Here is a 16,255-nt window from a genome sequence, read left to right on the forward strand (position 1 = left end):
TCTAAAGCATCACCTGTGCTCAACAAGGGTTATGGGGGTTACACAAACACCAGCTTTAGCTGCAGGACACCTTAGAGACAAGCCTGCTCTGTAGAAAACGGGGAGAAGCACCTCTGAACACAGAGAGACATCTCTGGAATATGGAGCACCTAAGCTGCCTCCTACTCTTGATTTGCCCTCAGGTACCTCTGGGTTCCTATAACAATAAGGGGCCCTAGCTTATCAATACCTCAGCTGGCAGTTTTGTTGGAATGGAAGAGAGAGGATCTAGTTCTCTGTTGTGAGATGTTCTGGAAAACCAGAAGAGACCTGTTCTAGCAACTGTCCCAAACCAGCTAATATTGTTTACTCATAAGCAATATTTTCAGAGGCCACTGTTGCCTATAAATGACATTTTTGGTAGCTTTTTACAACCCCAAAGTTGTAAATAAGTGTGGAACTTATTTCAAAGTTGAAGCATGTAAATGAGCACCAGTATTCAAATATAGGAAAGTAGAAAAGGGGACAAAATCAACTGAAACAGAGATTAATAGCAGGATAAGATATTTATAATTACACACAAACCCCACTGTCCAGTGCTGAAGAGATAAAGAACAAAGGTAAAGAGGAAGATTTAGAAAATTTTCCATCTCGAGCTTTCAAAATCATTGATACTATGTTAATGCTAATCACATTTGTATGCAGAAACTGTCTTAGTTTCTGTCACTGCCAAAGATGTTATGCTCCCTGCACAGGTGACTGTGAAATCTCACAAGTGAATGATAAACAGTAGCACAGGAATCTCTCTGCAACATTCTGTAGTACAACTTGTGGTGGTTATCTAGACTAGGAAGGAAAACGATTCAGAACCTATGACACACATTTGGTGTGAAAAACTAAAACTTTAAAGGTCTGAATCCAAGTTCATTGGCAATGTGAAGACAATCACCTTACTCCTAAATGAAACAATACTGTCACTGTTGTCCCACCTCAAAGAATGTAACAACAGCCTCCTTGTTGACTGTAAATGGCGAAAGGAGGAAGGTTTTAGTACAGAATCACTAATAATTTTTTTGACTTTGAAAGGCACAGAACTGATCTTGGCAAGCTGTGTCCTGCATGCTTATGTGACCGTAGGCTTCTAGTACAGCTGTTTTATGGGAATGTCTTCACACTGCACTAGGAAAAGTCTACTAGATATATACTTAATGCTCAAATTCTTGCTAAAATTCCCGAATAAATTTTTTCTGTTGACTTGATTTTTCTGCCTAAATTTTGCCTAGCCCTACTCTCAGTAACATAATAGCTAATGAAGAAAAGGCCATAAATCCTGGCACAATGTAAGACACACACGTGGCTATTAAAATACTTTATTAATAAGATAGTAATGCAATTCTACCTATGCAGGAAAGAAAATATACTATGTTTAATGTCTAAGTTATGTATTGTATTAAAAAAAAATTACAAGTCCTTTTAAACCCACTCTAGGGGTGACAGCAAAGAAAAAAAATCCTTACCTTAGCTGAACTTAAATGGTGTATTCTGTCACTAGAATAGCTTTGGGGGATCGGAGGATCAGGATAGTCATCAACACTTTTTGATGCATTCTTTTTGATGACTTCTACATAGGAAACAGGGAAGATGCCTTGTCTGTTGGTTCCTGGTATTTTACCTTCATACCAGTTTTGATCAACTCGCTTGAGAAGAATTACTCTGTCTCCCTGAAATGCATTATGAAAATGAGTTATCAGCACATACACTGTAAGTATATTTTGTGAATAGCAGGTATTATTTTAACACACAGTATCATTTTCCCTGCAGTGCAGTTTCCCATCAGTCTTGAGCATCATCTCCATTTCCACATTTCTACTCCCATTTATAATAACCACGTATAAAACTACCAGCAAAATTCCAGCAAAATGAGGGGCTAGTCACGGACTAAAATGCTTTTCTTTTATCATAGGGGAATCTCATGTAGTCTCCTACTCTTGGTTGGGAGAATAACATTAACACTTTTCTTTGGAGCATAATCTATTTTAATTCCTGGCAAAACTACCAGCTAACACCCTAACTATAATATGTAACAGTGACTGTTATGCCCATTTTTCCTTCCAAGTGATAAAAGTTAAACAATAAAACCCATGCAAGCGCTTTGTTATCAGTAAAACTGAAATAAGTGGAGGTAGAAAGCTAAAAAATGAGTCCATGGGAAATATGAGAGAAAGAAGTGTTTTTCCTGGGCAGTGGCTCAGTTACTGGTTTTAGAGAGCTCAGCAATTGAAATGGAAAACATCAACTTTCTACTCAATCTTTCTCTGTAGTGAAACTCCATGAGCTACCCCCTTCTTTGTTTCACATGATGTGCCTTTTATCACGTGCCTTTTTTTAACAAATCCTTCCCTATTAATTTTGCATTCTCTTGGGTTTCTTTAATTTTGTTTCTGTAGCTGATAGAGATTCACTAAAACTATCTTTAGTGAGATGGAACAAAAGAAAACCAGTGCAAGTTCACTTTTCAAAAAAACCCCAGATTTGACTGTCAAGATTATGACCACCACAATAAACATGGAAGGTAATTTTAAAAAGAAATAAATCACTAAATTACCCTCAACCCATAATTTCTCTAAGTTCCTATTCCTGATTGTTTTTTAGACCTCTTTGACATTTATGAATTTCTAATGAGTAAAAAACACTCATTTTCAATAGTGCTGGATTAAGCTCTAGGTCAGCAACAACTAACCATATTCTTACTTTTATTTCAAAAGAAAAACAAACCACTGAAAAGCTTTTATGAACTCTAATTCTTTAAAAAACCCAAATGTATGAGGCAGAACTTCCCAGTGGATAAGAAGTACATACTACTTACACATGAGTATTTAATATCTGCAATAATAAAGTTTCTCTATAGTGGTGATATTCCAGTGTCTCACAAACTTCAGAAATTAAACAGTTATTTTACTTATGTGCAATACAGTATAACTACCAGGATGTGCATAGGAATGGCAATAAAATGTTATAAAAAGCAGACTGTTATTAAATGAAATATTTGCAAAAACTGATACATTCACAAAAAATCTCTGAGCCTTTTTTCTGTATCTTTTATCTTCTGTAATTTTCTATTTATTCTAGATTCCTAATAATAGTGACAGCTAGGAATAATTATTAAAAAAAAGGAATGGATAATTAAGGAGAAAACTTGATATTTACGTGGGCAGTTAACAGATGATTGCATATGCTAATCTACCACAATCCAATTTACATGCACAACACATTTATGCTATTTTCAGGTAGCTGAGAAAGACTGCTAGCCAACAAGCTATTATGTTAGTAGTCTCTTACCATGACATTGCTTTGTGCATGGCAAATTATGAATGCTGCATGCACCAAAGCACAGTATTGATTTGGTATAGCAGTAGACACTTTCATGGTGTTTTGATGGAAGATAGTTCTAAACTGTACCTTTTTAAGTGATAACTCCACATTTGTGTCTGCACTGAAATTGTATTTGGCAACAGCTTCTCCAATCTCTCCAATCTGTGCAGGGGGAGGTGGCCTGGCAGGCTGTGCTTTTTCTGGAGGAGAAAGTTTCTAAGGAAAAAGAAAACCCACAGATTTTCATCATTTTCATGTGGTTTGTGGACTTATTACCCAAATTAATTAAAGGAATTAAAACAGAGAACAAACCTCAACATAAGAAATAGGGAATATTCCAACTCTTCCATGGTGCTCACCCTCATACCAGTTTTGATCAATTTTCCTGAGGATATAGACAGTATCTCCTTTCTTAAAGGACAGCTCTCTGTAACAAATTTATTTATATCAGATGTTTATAGCTTTACATTTAATTCTTCTACCTGCATAGTTCCTGAGATCTTTACAGTTTGGAACCGAAACAGAATGTAACAAACATTTGAAGAAAAAGTATCATGGTTGTGATCATTTACCAGTTGATCATTCCATATAAAATCAAGTGATTCACATTTATAGCTTTACATTTAGTACCTGTAAGTTATACAGGCCTGTTTTACACTTTGATTCCAAGGAAGTATTGCTAGTTACTACCAGAGCACTTAGTATAGCGTCTGCATGCAAGTATGATGTCTTTTGGATCACCTGTTTAAGTACTGCTTTTATGACAGGCATCAGAGGGATGTTCTTTATGAAATCAGTAGAGAAAACCAGAAAGTATATCCCATGTCTCTATGGCCTATCACTACCTTTTCATAGCAGAGAATGGTGTGCTTCTGCTCTTAAGAGTTTTCTTTCAAGACAGCTATTCAGAAGCCTGAAGAACACAGGATCATGCTCTCACCATTTCTGATATTCAGAGCCTGTGATACATTTAATGTTGAATACCAAAAAAGGGGAATAATTGAAATCACTAAAAATATTTTCAGATCCTGGCCTGGGAGATATTTGCTGCATCATCCATTTGGCTTTTCAAAAGCTAAGCTGCTGTTTGGATAATTCAGGTTCTGAGTTTTCTCCCAGACACAGCTAATGTAATTCTAGTGTCAATGTTGGGCCATATCTGATTATTGTTTAAATGCCCTGGATCATTGGAACAACAGCAGGAATGAAATACAGGCACTCCAACTCTCTCATATCCTAAAATTAGTGGTTCCTGATCTTGTCTTTCTTATGGACCACTGTTGTCTTGGTATGGGACTTGTCACATCCTGCAGAGAGCCTGTGTATGTTAAGACAGACAGGAAGGTGTTGAAGCATTATACAGAATTTTTATAACCCCATTATCTGTGACAGTATTTTAAGCACTTTACCTTGTGTAACCTGAATAGAATTCACAACAAATGAAAAGCATTCAGTGGGTGACCCTCAGGACCCGTGCTCTAGAAGGCTGAAGATGCACAGCCATTCATGTGTTCTAATAGATACAATGGAGGATATAATAATTTAAGACATTTTTACTACAACATAACTTCTCACACAGTTTGCTAATGCAGAGACTACCTGTGCAAGCAGGGTCCTCATTTCCACGGCATTTGCTGTTGAAACTGGCTTAAACATCAGTTAAGCTGCTACAAGTTCCAGAATCATGAATTCTTAAATGAACAAAAGTCTAGTACTTACTTAGAAGTCTGAGCTTTAAAGTCATATACAGCTCTAGCTGGCAGTTTCTGAAAAGCAGGCAAAGTGATTAATACATTCAGGTAGTATTACTATATGATAAACATGTTTCAACTTTTAAAAAGGTGACCAAGACTCAAAGTGAAAAGGATGTGCTTTACAGTGGTTCTTGCAGAAATAGGCAATTAAATATATGGCTTTCATTTTTTTTAAGGCAGTTATGTGTCTGAGACTTAGTTTTCTAAAAACAGAAATAGCAGCTAAATTTTAATACAGACTGCTTTTCAATTTTATGTGTAACAGAACTACCAAAGTAAATAAAAAAGTTAACTACGCCAATGTAACTTGTAGGCAACTAGCTTTTTAGGTACAATGTAAATTCACACATCTAATATTCTGTAGTATTCTAGATGCTTTCTCTGTTAAACTTGTTACCTTTAGGCTAATTTCAATTGCAAATACTGTATCACTTATATATACGTATATATGAGAAATTACTCTGACAGCTGGAAATTATTGGGAATATTTTGAATTTCTATAATCACATTCATAGTTTTAAGAAAGTCTGAGAAACACAGGACTGGAGTTGATCTCCTGAGTCATATGCGCAGCTCTCTTGCTATTACAGGCAATCACATTATATCACTCCTATCATATATTTATCAAGTTCTATCACAAAGTACATGCAAGCTCAATATTGTTTCAAAAACAAAGCTGTTAAACAGCCCTACCTCTCCTCACCTGTGCAGCTGAAACTTAAACTTTCACTGTTTTCAAAGCTCTGCTGAAAACACGAACTGTGATCCGGCCCAACAGCCTCCCTCATCTAGTGTCTGCAGCTGACAAGTAACCGTCACCAGATACTTCAGAGGAAGGTGCCAGAAGCGATAAACAGTATTACATGAGGGTATTTGGTGAAATTCTTCAGTGTTTCTCTGCAAGTACTTGCACAGATAAGATTGCTACATTTAAAAAAATTTCTCTCTAGGATATACTAGTGACTAGCATGAGCTGATTATGCTATTTCTGAGAGATGCTTCTTGTAAGGATGTAAAGGTGTGCATCTTTTTATGAGAGGAATAAAAAGGGACACTTGTAAATTTTGCATTTTTCTTTTATTCCACATGTTCTTGACAGGGTTCTCTCCCTACTTGTAATTTAATGGCTAGCAAATTTAGCATACCTAGAGCATTGTCTTCACTATAACAAAAAAGTCCCTAAAGTTATTGCAGGGGTCCTGCCTATTTGAATTTTGTAATACTAATACAATTTTCCATTACAGGTCTAAGCCTACATTTAAAAGCATTTTCCTGTTCCTTGCTGTTGTTAAAAACAGTCTTTTAGACAGGAGGTGATAGTCATATCAACTGTAGCAAAGCCCTTTTCACTCTTCCTTGATTTTGGTACAGCTGGTACTGTAACTACTAAAGCAAATAACAGAAGAAAGAGGATAGTATTAAAAGAACAGTGGAGCTGATTAAATACAAAATACTTCGCACTTTACAAAACATACTGGAAATAGAGAAGCCTTTCTTTCATCTTTTTAAATTACAGTGATCTTAAAAATGGCTTGTAATTTAAGTATTTTATGTATTTTCAAATTGAAAAATGACTCTCTGTGTCATGAGATTCTTTAAAAGGAACACATAACTCAGCTCCTGGAACATTTTTTACCTCTATTTTGTAATAAGCAGGTTTTTTTTCTTTTTTTTTGTTGAAATCAGACTCTTAATCAAATTGCAGCAATAAAAACATGTCAGTGGACTGTAAATGGATCTGAATTCAGTTCTAACTGTACCACCATTTAGCAAGGTAGATAGCCCAGAGCAAACCCTTAAATATTAGCAATTAAAATATAGTACCCTCTTATGCTGCCATTATTTTGTGCAATATTTTAATAAAAAACAATAAAAAATGTTAACAATTCATGGTCTGTAGATGTTGGTTAATTTAAATGTACTTTATGATTGAATAAAATCCCTGAAGCCTGTTTGGAGTGCATTTACAGTTACATCTATAAGTATTCTTAAGATACTAAATAATACATTTCATTTGTTAAAGTGTAGTTTTCAGTGATACTTTGTGTTACTTTAACGGTGGTATGCCTGCTTCCAAAACCTTTTCCAAAGCACTAATATGAGTAACCAGTATATAATTACCATCACCAACTGTTACAAACGTTAGTGTTTGCTCTTAGGAGAAGTGGTTTTGTCTAACACACCAACGACAGTGGTTTTCCTTTTCCAAACAAAAATAATGGTGAAATATAGATGTTTTGTATCAGTTTTAAACTACCAAGGCAGTTTCTTTGTGTGATGCTTTGGATCTCAAAAGAGCCTTTCCCCAGTCACATCTGCTCTTCTCTGTTCCAAACACCCTCTCTGGTCAACTTTGACAGAATCTATCGATAACTAGTAAATTTATGTTCATATCTATTTAATAGTAAATGGAAGTCCACAGCTTATTTTACAAAGCTTGATATTATTTTAATTTCTTGAAGTACTAATCCTCCTTAATGAAAAAGGAAGATGCTGTCCCATCTGATGACATGATAAGTAACTGTTCCTTTGGTCTGCATTATTACAGTGTCTTAAAACCAACAGAAATCTTGTCTCAAATATGTTACCGATTTCCCATATGGACATTGCTGTGTTATTCATTGTTGTTTCACTACCTCTTTGTCTGTAGTTCCTCTTCTCTCCCTTGGAGTAAATCGGCCCACATCAGTGAAAGCAGAAGAATAGCTTCCAGGAGACTCCTGGTCTACTGAAAACAGAAATGATGTGAAGTTACGGTAAACAAAACCATTCAAATGTGTAATGCTTCTTGGTTTCATTAGGGAGGTGAAAAGATATTGAAATCTATTATTTTACCTTTAATAGAAAGAAAAGCACATGATATGATGGTTAAGTGCACCTTCAAAGAAAAAAAAAAAGATACTAACTCTTAAGCAAAGGCAATGGCTGTCCTCTGATCCACAGTAGAAGAAAAGATATGAGAGAGGATCAAGAGAGCAAAATTATGCCTCACTGTACAAAGGGATGGACCCCCACTGGGCCAAGTGGAAGACATGACAGCAGTACTGGGACTTCATCAGGTTGCATGACACTGTTTCGGAATGCCAACAATATAAACACATAATTACATGCACAAAACATGATTCAAGCATGCTTCAATGAGAAAATAGTGAAGTAACATTGTTTCCTCCTAAGTGATCTAAGATGCATTTCTACTTTACCAGGGGCACATGTTAGGCAGCACAAGGGAATTTAAAAAGAAGTTATTTCATAAAAACAACTCTGTTTTAAGAGATGGAATACAAATCATTACTCACCAATCTATGTGGCAGACTTCTCTAAAATACAGTTTACCAATGTTTATTACGGGATGGTATCTTTTAATGTTTTAATAAGAATAAAATGAAAATCTTACACATTCTATAGCTCTGCAAGTTGCCAATGTGAAATGAAAATATAATAGAACTATTTCAGATCAGAGGATGAAATGAATTGCCTCTCAACTTCTGAGAACTACTGTTTTAGTCTCCTACTGTCACAGTGATATTTGCTAGTGAAAACGTGATAGATGTTTGTCTTCTTTGACTTCATTCCCACAATCTGTTCTTACCAAGTTCATACATTTCCAAAGGAGTACAAGTGGTTAAAAAGAAAGGAACTGAAAGCAGGTCATCCATTATATTTGGGTCTTACAGAAAAAAGATGTAAATGGTCTCTAGTGGGCTATAGGCTAAACCAAAAAAATTGAAGCTATTGATAAATACATTGGAGGCAAAAAATGAGATAATTGTATTATTTATGCCATTGGCTGCAAGCATGTCACTCCCAGCAAGTATATCACAGTCCCAGTTCTGGACAGGTTTCTTGATATGGCATGTGTTCCTGAATGAGGATCTATCTATACTCACTGCACAAACCTAAAGATACAATGCCTCCAAACATATCTATTATTTTTTTTCTTTATTCTCTAGCAGAAAGAGAAGGACATGGAAAAAGAGTGAAAATGCAGAAGCTTTAGGAAAAACAATTTCCTTTATTTCTCTACAGCTCTTTATGCAGCCAATATTGGTAGTTTTCAGTGGTTTTTTGCTATGACCTTGGCATCTCTGTGTGATGGTGGCTGTAAGAGACACACACAGATCCAACAAACAGGAAACTTGATTTGAAGTAGAGCTCAGCCATGACTGGTGCTGATGGAAATCAACGGAATATTCTGCTTTACTCATTCTCCACGCCACTTTAAGGATATTAATGTTGACAGAGTGCATTGCTTTCCTTATGCCAGGCTCCTTCACAGCTGAAGAAGCTATCAGAAGTCCACTGTAATACGTGACCAGTGCAATTCCAACAACCTTAGTCTCATCATGTAGTACTGTCAGCCAGGGTTAATCATGACCAGGCCTCATGGATGCGTTTTATAGCCCTTTTTTTACCAAATCTTTTATTCTAAATATGTCTGTTATAACTAGTTAAGAAGAGATGGTAACAGCTTGAATTCTGAGTTCTCTTGAGATACATATTTACTATTGTACTGCTTGCAAAAGTTACACAAAAAGATGTGAGAATAAAGGTAAGATAGGTCTGATCAAATATTGCTTAATTTACATATTAAAGACATTTTCTCTAACAGCCATTTGTGATTTCAAGAATAGCTTTGTAATTTCATTAAATTCTCAAAGATACTCTGTCAAAGGACTCTATGTCTAGAAGCAGAATTCTTAAACTAAGAAATGGTAGCATTGAAAAAGAGAAATAAACTACAGACTTGCCAAAGATATTAATCTAAATCATCTAGCATACAGTTTGTGCATTCCTGCTATGGATCTAGTTTGTTTCTTTTAATATTAAAAGGTTAAACTTTAAAAACACTTTAGGCTTGAGCAAATGTTTTTGAGAAAAAAAAGATGCAGCACAGCAACAAACAGCTCAAAGCAGTAACTTAAACTACAGACTGGTCATACTCACCCTGACAATTTCATTCAAGTTTTGATTATTGAGAACTTCCCTTTTAAGAGGATAGGAAATTTCTCAAAACTTCACAGATATATTAAAATTCTATGAAAAGAACTAGTTTTGCTGCCACAGAAATTGGAAATTTATTGTTTGAACAGTGGAAATGGAAACTTCCTAAAATGACCTTAACATCTATTCACAAAAAGTAATATAAAGCATTAGATTCATAAGAAAACAGAATCAACTTTCTGTGATACTGGCAGAATTAGCAGCATTTTAATCGCTTACATTTAACAAAATAACAACACATTTTAGATGCAAATTTTTTTCTTAATTAATAAAGGAAGGATTATCTCCATATTGTTTTCAGTTTGACCAGCATCTGCATCTTATGATGCATGAATTCCCTTTCTGTAAGATATTTTTCTTGGGGAAAAACCCCCACAATACTTAATAACATTACTGTAATTTATAGAACCAATAATCAATTAGTTGAAATGCACTGTTACTTCAGTTGTTCTGATTGCTGTAGTTTGTGAATAGATAGCAAATTTGTCTATCCTCAACACCTATGTGAAAATGACATTCTTCATTAAGAATTTTGTGGGATGAAAGCTTCTTATAGACAACACAAAAATGGAATGAGAAAGGGTGGGAAACACAGGGAGTAAGGCTGGATAAGTCAATCACAAGGATAGAGGAAGAAAGTTAATCCACCTTGGAAACACAGTGCACTATCGTTGTTGTTAGTTGCATCCATGTCTGGAAAAGAGGCACTAAGAGGTAATCTTCCACAATCATTCTGGTACAGTGGACAATGGATAGCACCATCTTGAGGCAGTGGATGAAAAGGCTGGTGCATGGGACTCTTTTTCAGAGCTTTAAGAGATGAATTCCTTTCTGGAATGTCTGGAAGCAGCTCAGTAATAAGTCTGTGTAATATACTGTTGTCAGGCAAGCTTCCCCGTCTTTTTTCAGCTTTAATTTGGTCACAGATGTCTTTAAGTGCAGAATCTAGTGCTTCAAATACAGATGACTTGCATTTTTTCTTTTCGGTTTGTTTTTTAGGAGCTGCACTTTTTTTCCTCCGGAAAGGCACTGGACTGACCAGGAATGCTATCTTAGAGAGGCCAGATTCTGCTTCCTGTCTCCTTGGATCTTCAGTGGTTTCTTGCTTAGCCCTTTCATGTTTTAGCATGGTGGTGAAGCGAGTGTAGGATGCTGGGCATCGCCCTTTGCAGGAGCTAATGAGATGCCTGTGGTGGTGGTGATGGTGGTGGTGGTGATGGCCTGATCCATAAAAGCTTTCAGATGATGTGAAGGAAAAGTGATCGAAGTCACTTTCACTACAAAAGGATGAACCCTCTATCTGGATAAAGTCACTGAGATCAGAAACCACTCCATCTTGATCACTGTCTGAAAAATCTATATGTGATCGTTGTGGCTCATCACTGGTCACTTCAATATGAATTGGCACCAGGGTTTTAGACTTGTAGCTCTGTTGTACCTGAGAGGGATGTCTGACTGGAGTTTCTTCTTCCAGCAAGGACTCGATAGAAAATCGCCTCTTTGGACACAAGCCATTTTTAGGAGGCTCTAATGTAGCAGTTGACAACATTTCATCACCAAGATTCGGCATTGATTTTGACTTCTGAATTAATTTTTCAAATTCAGATATTCTGGTTGGCACCATGTCTCTGGGCACCTCTTCAGTAGAAGACTCTCTCCAGCCTTGAAGAATACCTTTGTGCTGTTCTTTTTCATACTGCAGTATTCTGGACTTCACAGAACAAATCACCTCAGAATTCATTAAGTCCTTGCGATTGATGCGGTGCATCTTTTTGTACATTTTCAGGAAACCTGGAGCATCATGTGCAGATCTGTGACGAACTCTCGACCTACCACTACCACGGCCCTCAACATATGGGGAGTTCCAGTTCATTGAGCAAATTTCTTTGGAATCCTCCTCACATAACAGAGAGCCCATGCTTTCAGCCTTGGCCTGTGCATCAGGAAAGCTATCACGATCATCTGTTAACAGATCATCACAGCTACGAGATTTTCTCTTTGGAGAAGCATTTTCTTCTGTGCTGCTCCAGACTTCTGCATTTTGGCGAGTCATTTGCCAGCCATTCTTGTAGCTAATTGCCCTTCTTGAATCATTTGGAACAGCTAAATGTTGCCTGTAAGTGCTACAGTAATCTAATTCATTTGAGGTGTTTTGGTTGTGCACTGAATAACTTAAAAGGGATGGATATACTTTGCTAATATCCCCACCTTTATAATCCACAGAGCAGCATGGTAAAAAAGAGACATTGCCAGAAATTAAAAGATTCAGAAAGTTGGAATTAGCATCAGTAAGCATTAGAAAGACTAGAAAAGAAATAGCAATTAGTGCATCTATCAGTTTAGGTCAGTACATAGTCTCCTACAGCCTGGGACTGCAGAGCTAATAATTAAGTTACTTTACAGCTATAAAAATGCACTCATGAAAATTTGAACAATAAAAAGAATTCCTTATGAATTATGGTGATGTTATCCCCTCTGCAACCACCCCCCCCCCACCAGAGCAACAAAGAAAACAAGCACTAATACCAATTTTTAAGCAGGTCAACAGAAAATAAAAGCTGCAAAGGATTTAAAGATGAAGCCAAACAACAAATATAGACCTCAGTCAAATATTGACTTTTCCAGCATTCCGAAAGAAGCTGCTCAGAATTTTTAAGCTCTATAATGCTCAGAGAGTTTGCAGCATCTGTATTCTAACATAGTTAAGATAAAGATAAATCTTTATATAAGATCAATTAGGAAATTGCTCCCAGTTTTTCATAGCCCACTCTTTCCCTATGTGATAGCACTGAAGGGAGTGGTGCTTTCTACAGCTTATTGAGGTCAGAACAAGGCAGCTCAGGAATTGGATTACAGGTGTAAAGGAAGATGTATCAGTTTACTTAGCCTAACCAGCATGTAGAAAAAACAATAACCCTTAGATGGACTTCCATAACAAAGCCCAAGTTTTCAAGCAAGTTTTAAGATATATTTCTATGCGCATGCTAGATGCAGAAATCATGATGAGACAAATTTGGAACTGTGGTCTTTCATAATTGCACTGAACTTTCAAACACAGTCTCAAATGACATTCAGTTCAGGAAGGATGCTTCAAACAGCTCAATCTGCTTTCTAGAGAAAACTGAATCTGGATCAGAAATCAAAACACTTGACTTCAAAATTCATGCTGATCAAACAGTTTTTAGCGTGCTCTTTCTTTAAAAAATTTGTTAATTTCAAGAAAAAATAACATTCTACAGGTGTCATAATGCTGGGAGAGAATGGAGTGACACAGTTAGGACACCTTCTGAAAGTTAATTAGCTATGGTAGATATTCTGAACTGAAGGATTTTCAAACACAGAAAGTGTTTAAGTGGAGTCAAATGTACATGCAGGTAAACGGAGTTTATAAACTTTTTACTCCCTGGCCTGGTAACCAAAATGGATAAGTTTTTATCCACTTCTAAAATTACTGCTGTAACATCGGGTTTAAAATACATTTGCTTTCCACCACTTCTCTCTTACTATTCCTCACTGCTTTTCTTTGTCTCATACTGCTTTTGTCTCATTCTGTTGCAGACCGGATATTATGTTCTTTTCAATGGGAATTTACTTTTACAGAGGTTTGCTGATTTATATAGCTATAAAATAGAGCAATTAAGTGAATAATAATAATAATAATTTCAGCAGAAGGAGACACATTGTATTCAGTGTTACTCCATATATGACTTCCATCATATGTTTTACTGAAAGCCTATTGTCTTTCTAAAAAAATCTACCGAAATTGCCAAACCCAAATGAACAACTGATTCTGTGATCTCTTTTCTGAAGAGATGTGAAAACCAGTAGTAGAATGGTGAGTTATTTACAAAAAAAGAAGCTAATTAGGTTGTATCAGCTGTACTAAGTACTTCCAAGGATTTACAAAATAAAAAATCAGACTATGGATGTTTGCTTGATTAACTTAGGCCCTGATAACTGACAATGTCTAAGACATCAGCTATAGATTTAAAAAGCCTACTATCCCGGAAACACATCTTTAGTCTTAAAGGTCATTTGTCTTGTACTTTCTCAATATACTAAAACTAGTTTTAAAATCACAATAACCTAATAAGACAGTAGTGGAGTTAATAAAAAATTATAGGTTTATATATTGTGGTAGAATTCACAGTCTTCATTTATTCAATTTTCTTTTGTTAGAATAAGCAGTTGAAACTGTTACTTATTACAAATCCAGCTTTTCATCTTAAAATGACACACATAAGAATAAACAAGTTAGCCTTTCATGAAAGGCCCAAAGTTGTTGCTTCATATCACATCTCCTGAGGAAATGCACTGAACAACAGCGGGCAGTTGCATTTGCTACCCATGTATTGTACAACACATCATCAGAAGTTTTCTGCTAACAAACACAGCCTCCTCTTACCTTTTGCTCTGGACGGGGAAGAAGGAGATGAGCTAGTTAAAGGCTTTCTAAGGGTGGTACATGGGCCTTGTATGTCTGTACGGCCCAGGTTAGATCTGTTTGCATTCTGATCACTGTGTGCCCTCTGATGACTTACAGCAGGTTCTGACTTCCTTCGCTTTCTGAAGTCACTCGCAGTACTTGCAGAACTACAGAAAAAAGCAGTATAAGTAGCAGTCTAATTCTGAGATCACAATTTAGGATTTTAAAAAGTAAGCTCATAATTATATTATTGGTTCATAAATTAAAAAATGCCAGAACAAATACATCAAAACCACGTAAAGTGATGAAACACTGGTCTCACACATCTTACAGCCTATTTCACAGAGAAATGATAATTCGTTCGTCACCTGACTGTTTTAAAGTTTTATGCAAAAATACGATGCCATTTTCTTTGAAATAAATGCATCAAGTTTTTTTAGACTATTTGCTGGAACTAGAACTTTAGTGCAAAGATAGGGAAAAGAGACTGAGAACAGTTGGGGCAGCATGCTCAGGGAAACAGCACTGAGGGTCCTGCAGGCAGTAAGGTTAAATGATAAACTGCTGTTGAGACAGAAGCTCAGGAATGTTAGTGGAAAGACCCAGAACACAGTATAGTTTACTCTGAATGTAAAGAGTAAGTCCTTGCAAAACTAAAAATCTACACATCAGTATCAAAATACGAATACTTTCTCCATGCATCTCTATTTTGTCAGTAGCTCACAAGGTGAGTGTTACAATCTGACTCTTCACATCTGCTGATTTCAGGGCCCAGAGAAGACCCTTAAGGCTGGATAATCTGTGACTGCTGAAATAATGTATAGTATTTCTTACCTACAGGGCCTGTCCAGGCCTCTGTCTGTTGAATAGTGATGATATAAGGAAGCCTGTGAAAACAAATACATGGACCAGTTATATGTTTGTATTTGAAAAAAAGAGTGGCAATTTTTGCTTATCATGTTTGATTACTCTTTGTTACTCTGTGACAAATCCTATAAAAATGGACCATGATGGTTAACATCCTGGGCACTCTGGCATAGATACAGCGATATTTCATGAGAACAGTTATGCAGCTTTCAAAAAGCACTGTTAGATTTCATTTCCTATTCTACTTCGGTAATGTTTTTTCCGTTAAAGCACCGCTAAATAGTGATCCAAAATCATAGTTTTCCATGCACTTTTCAAAAACAGATACAGAACAGCTGAAACAAACCTTTACTATAGAAACATAAAAATCTGAAAATAATTCCTTCATGTGCAAGTGAGGTCTGCAAAGCTTCTCCTCCCCTTGCAAAGTTACTCACCAAAATCTCACAATCAATTACAGCCAGAAACTTTTAATTCCTATTATGTTTGTAGCCACACCTTATAATCCTGGTAAAAACAGTTCTTATCATAGAACATTAGTCACTGCTCATGGAGTTACGGAAGTAGCTACTGCACGAACCCTGGAAGATGGAATGGAGTACTGCTCCATAATTTTATAATCAGTATAAAGTCAACCATACATGACTACAAATTTTAAATCAACCATTTCAAGCCTTCAGTCAGAATACTACACTCTGGTAACTAGGTATGAATCTAGAACAAACTGCACAATCCCTGAGGTATTTCTTCTAGCAGTGAGGTTCAAGAGTTAAACTTATTTCAAGCTCCTGGCATGTCATTTCAGAGCTAACCCAATGGACTAAAACAGAACTATCATATAGATTTCTAAGCTGCA

At 36.2% G+C, this 16,255-nt stretch overlaps 1 protein-coding gene across 10 annotated transcripts in view; it reads right to left on the reverse strand.

The window, feature by feature from the left end:
- Window positions 1-16,255, reverse strand: part of SORBS2 (sorbin and SH3 domain containing 2) — a 156,107-nt gene that overhangs the window by 15,351 nt on the left and 124,501 nt on the right. For 4 of the 10 annotated variants that reach the window (XM_064652659.1, XM_064652667.1, XM_064652661.1 and 1 more), the window contains 8 exons: window positions 15,367-15,419; window positions 14,512-14,699; window positions 10,755-12,314; window positions 7,742-7,830; window positions 5,071-5,117; window positions 3,664-3,778; window positions 3,439-3,567; window positions 1,497-1,700 (listed from right to left, as the gene is read on the reverse strand). In XM_064652659.1, the coding sequence (XP_064508729.1) occupies window positions 1,497-1,700; window positions 3,439-3,567; window positions 3,664-3,778; window positions 5,071-5,117; window positions 7,742-7,830; window positions 10,755-12,314; window positions 14,512-14,699; window positions 15,367-15,419 (2,385 nt within the window). Of the gene's footprint in view, window positions 1-1,496; window positions 1,701-3,438; window positions 3,568-3,663; window positions 3,779-5,070; window positions 5,118-7,741; window positions 7,834-10,754; window positions 12,315-14,511; window positions 14,700-15,366; window positions 15,420-16,255 lie in introns of all 10 variants that reach the window. The other 6 variants (XM_064652664.1, XM_064652658.1, XM_064652660.1 and 3 more) reach the window with 2 other exon arrangements.

Source organism: Pseudopipra pipra, chromosome 4 (assembly GCF_036250125.1).
Source record: "Pseudopipra pipra isolate bDixPip1 chromosome 4, bDixPip1.hap1, whole genome shotgun sequence".
Lineage (NCBI taxonomy): Eukaryota > Metazoa > Chordata > Aves > Passeriformes > Pipridae > Pseudopipra > Pseudopipra pipra.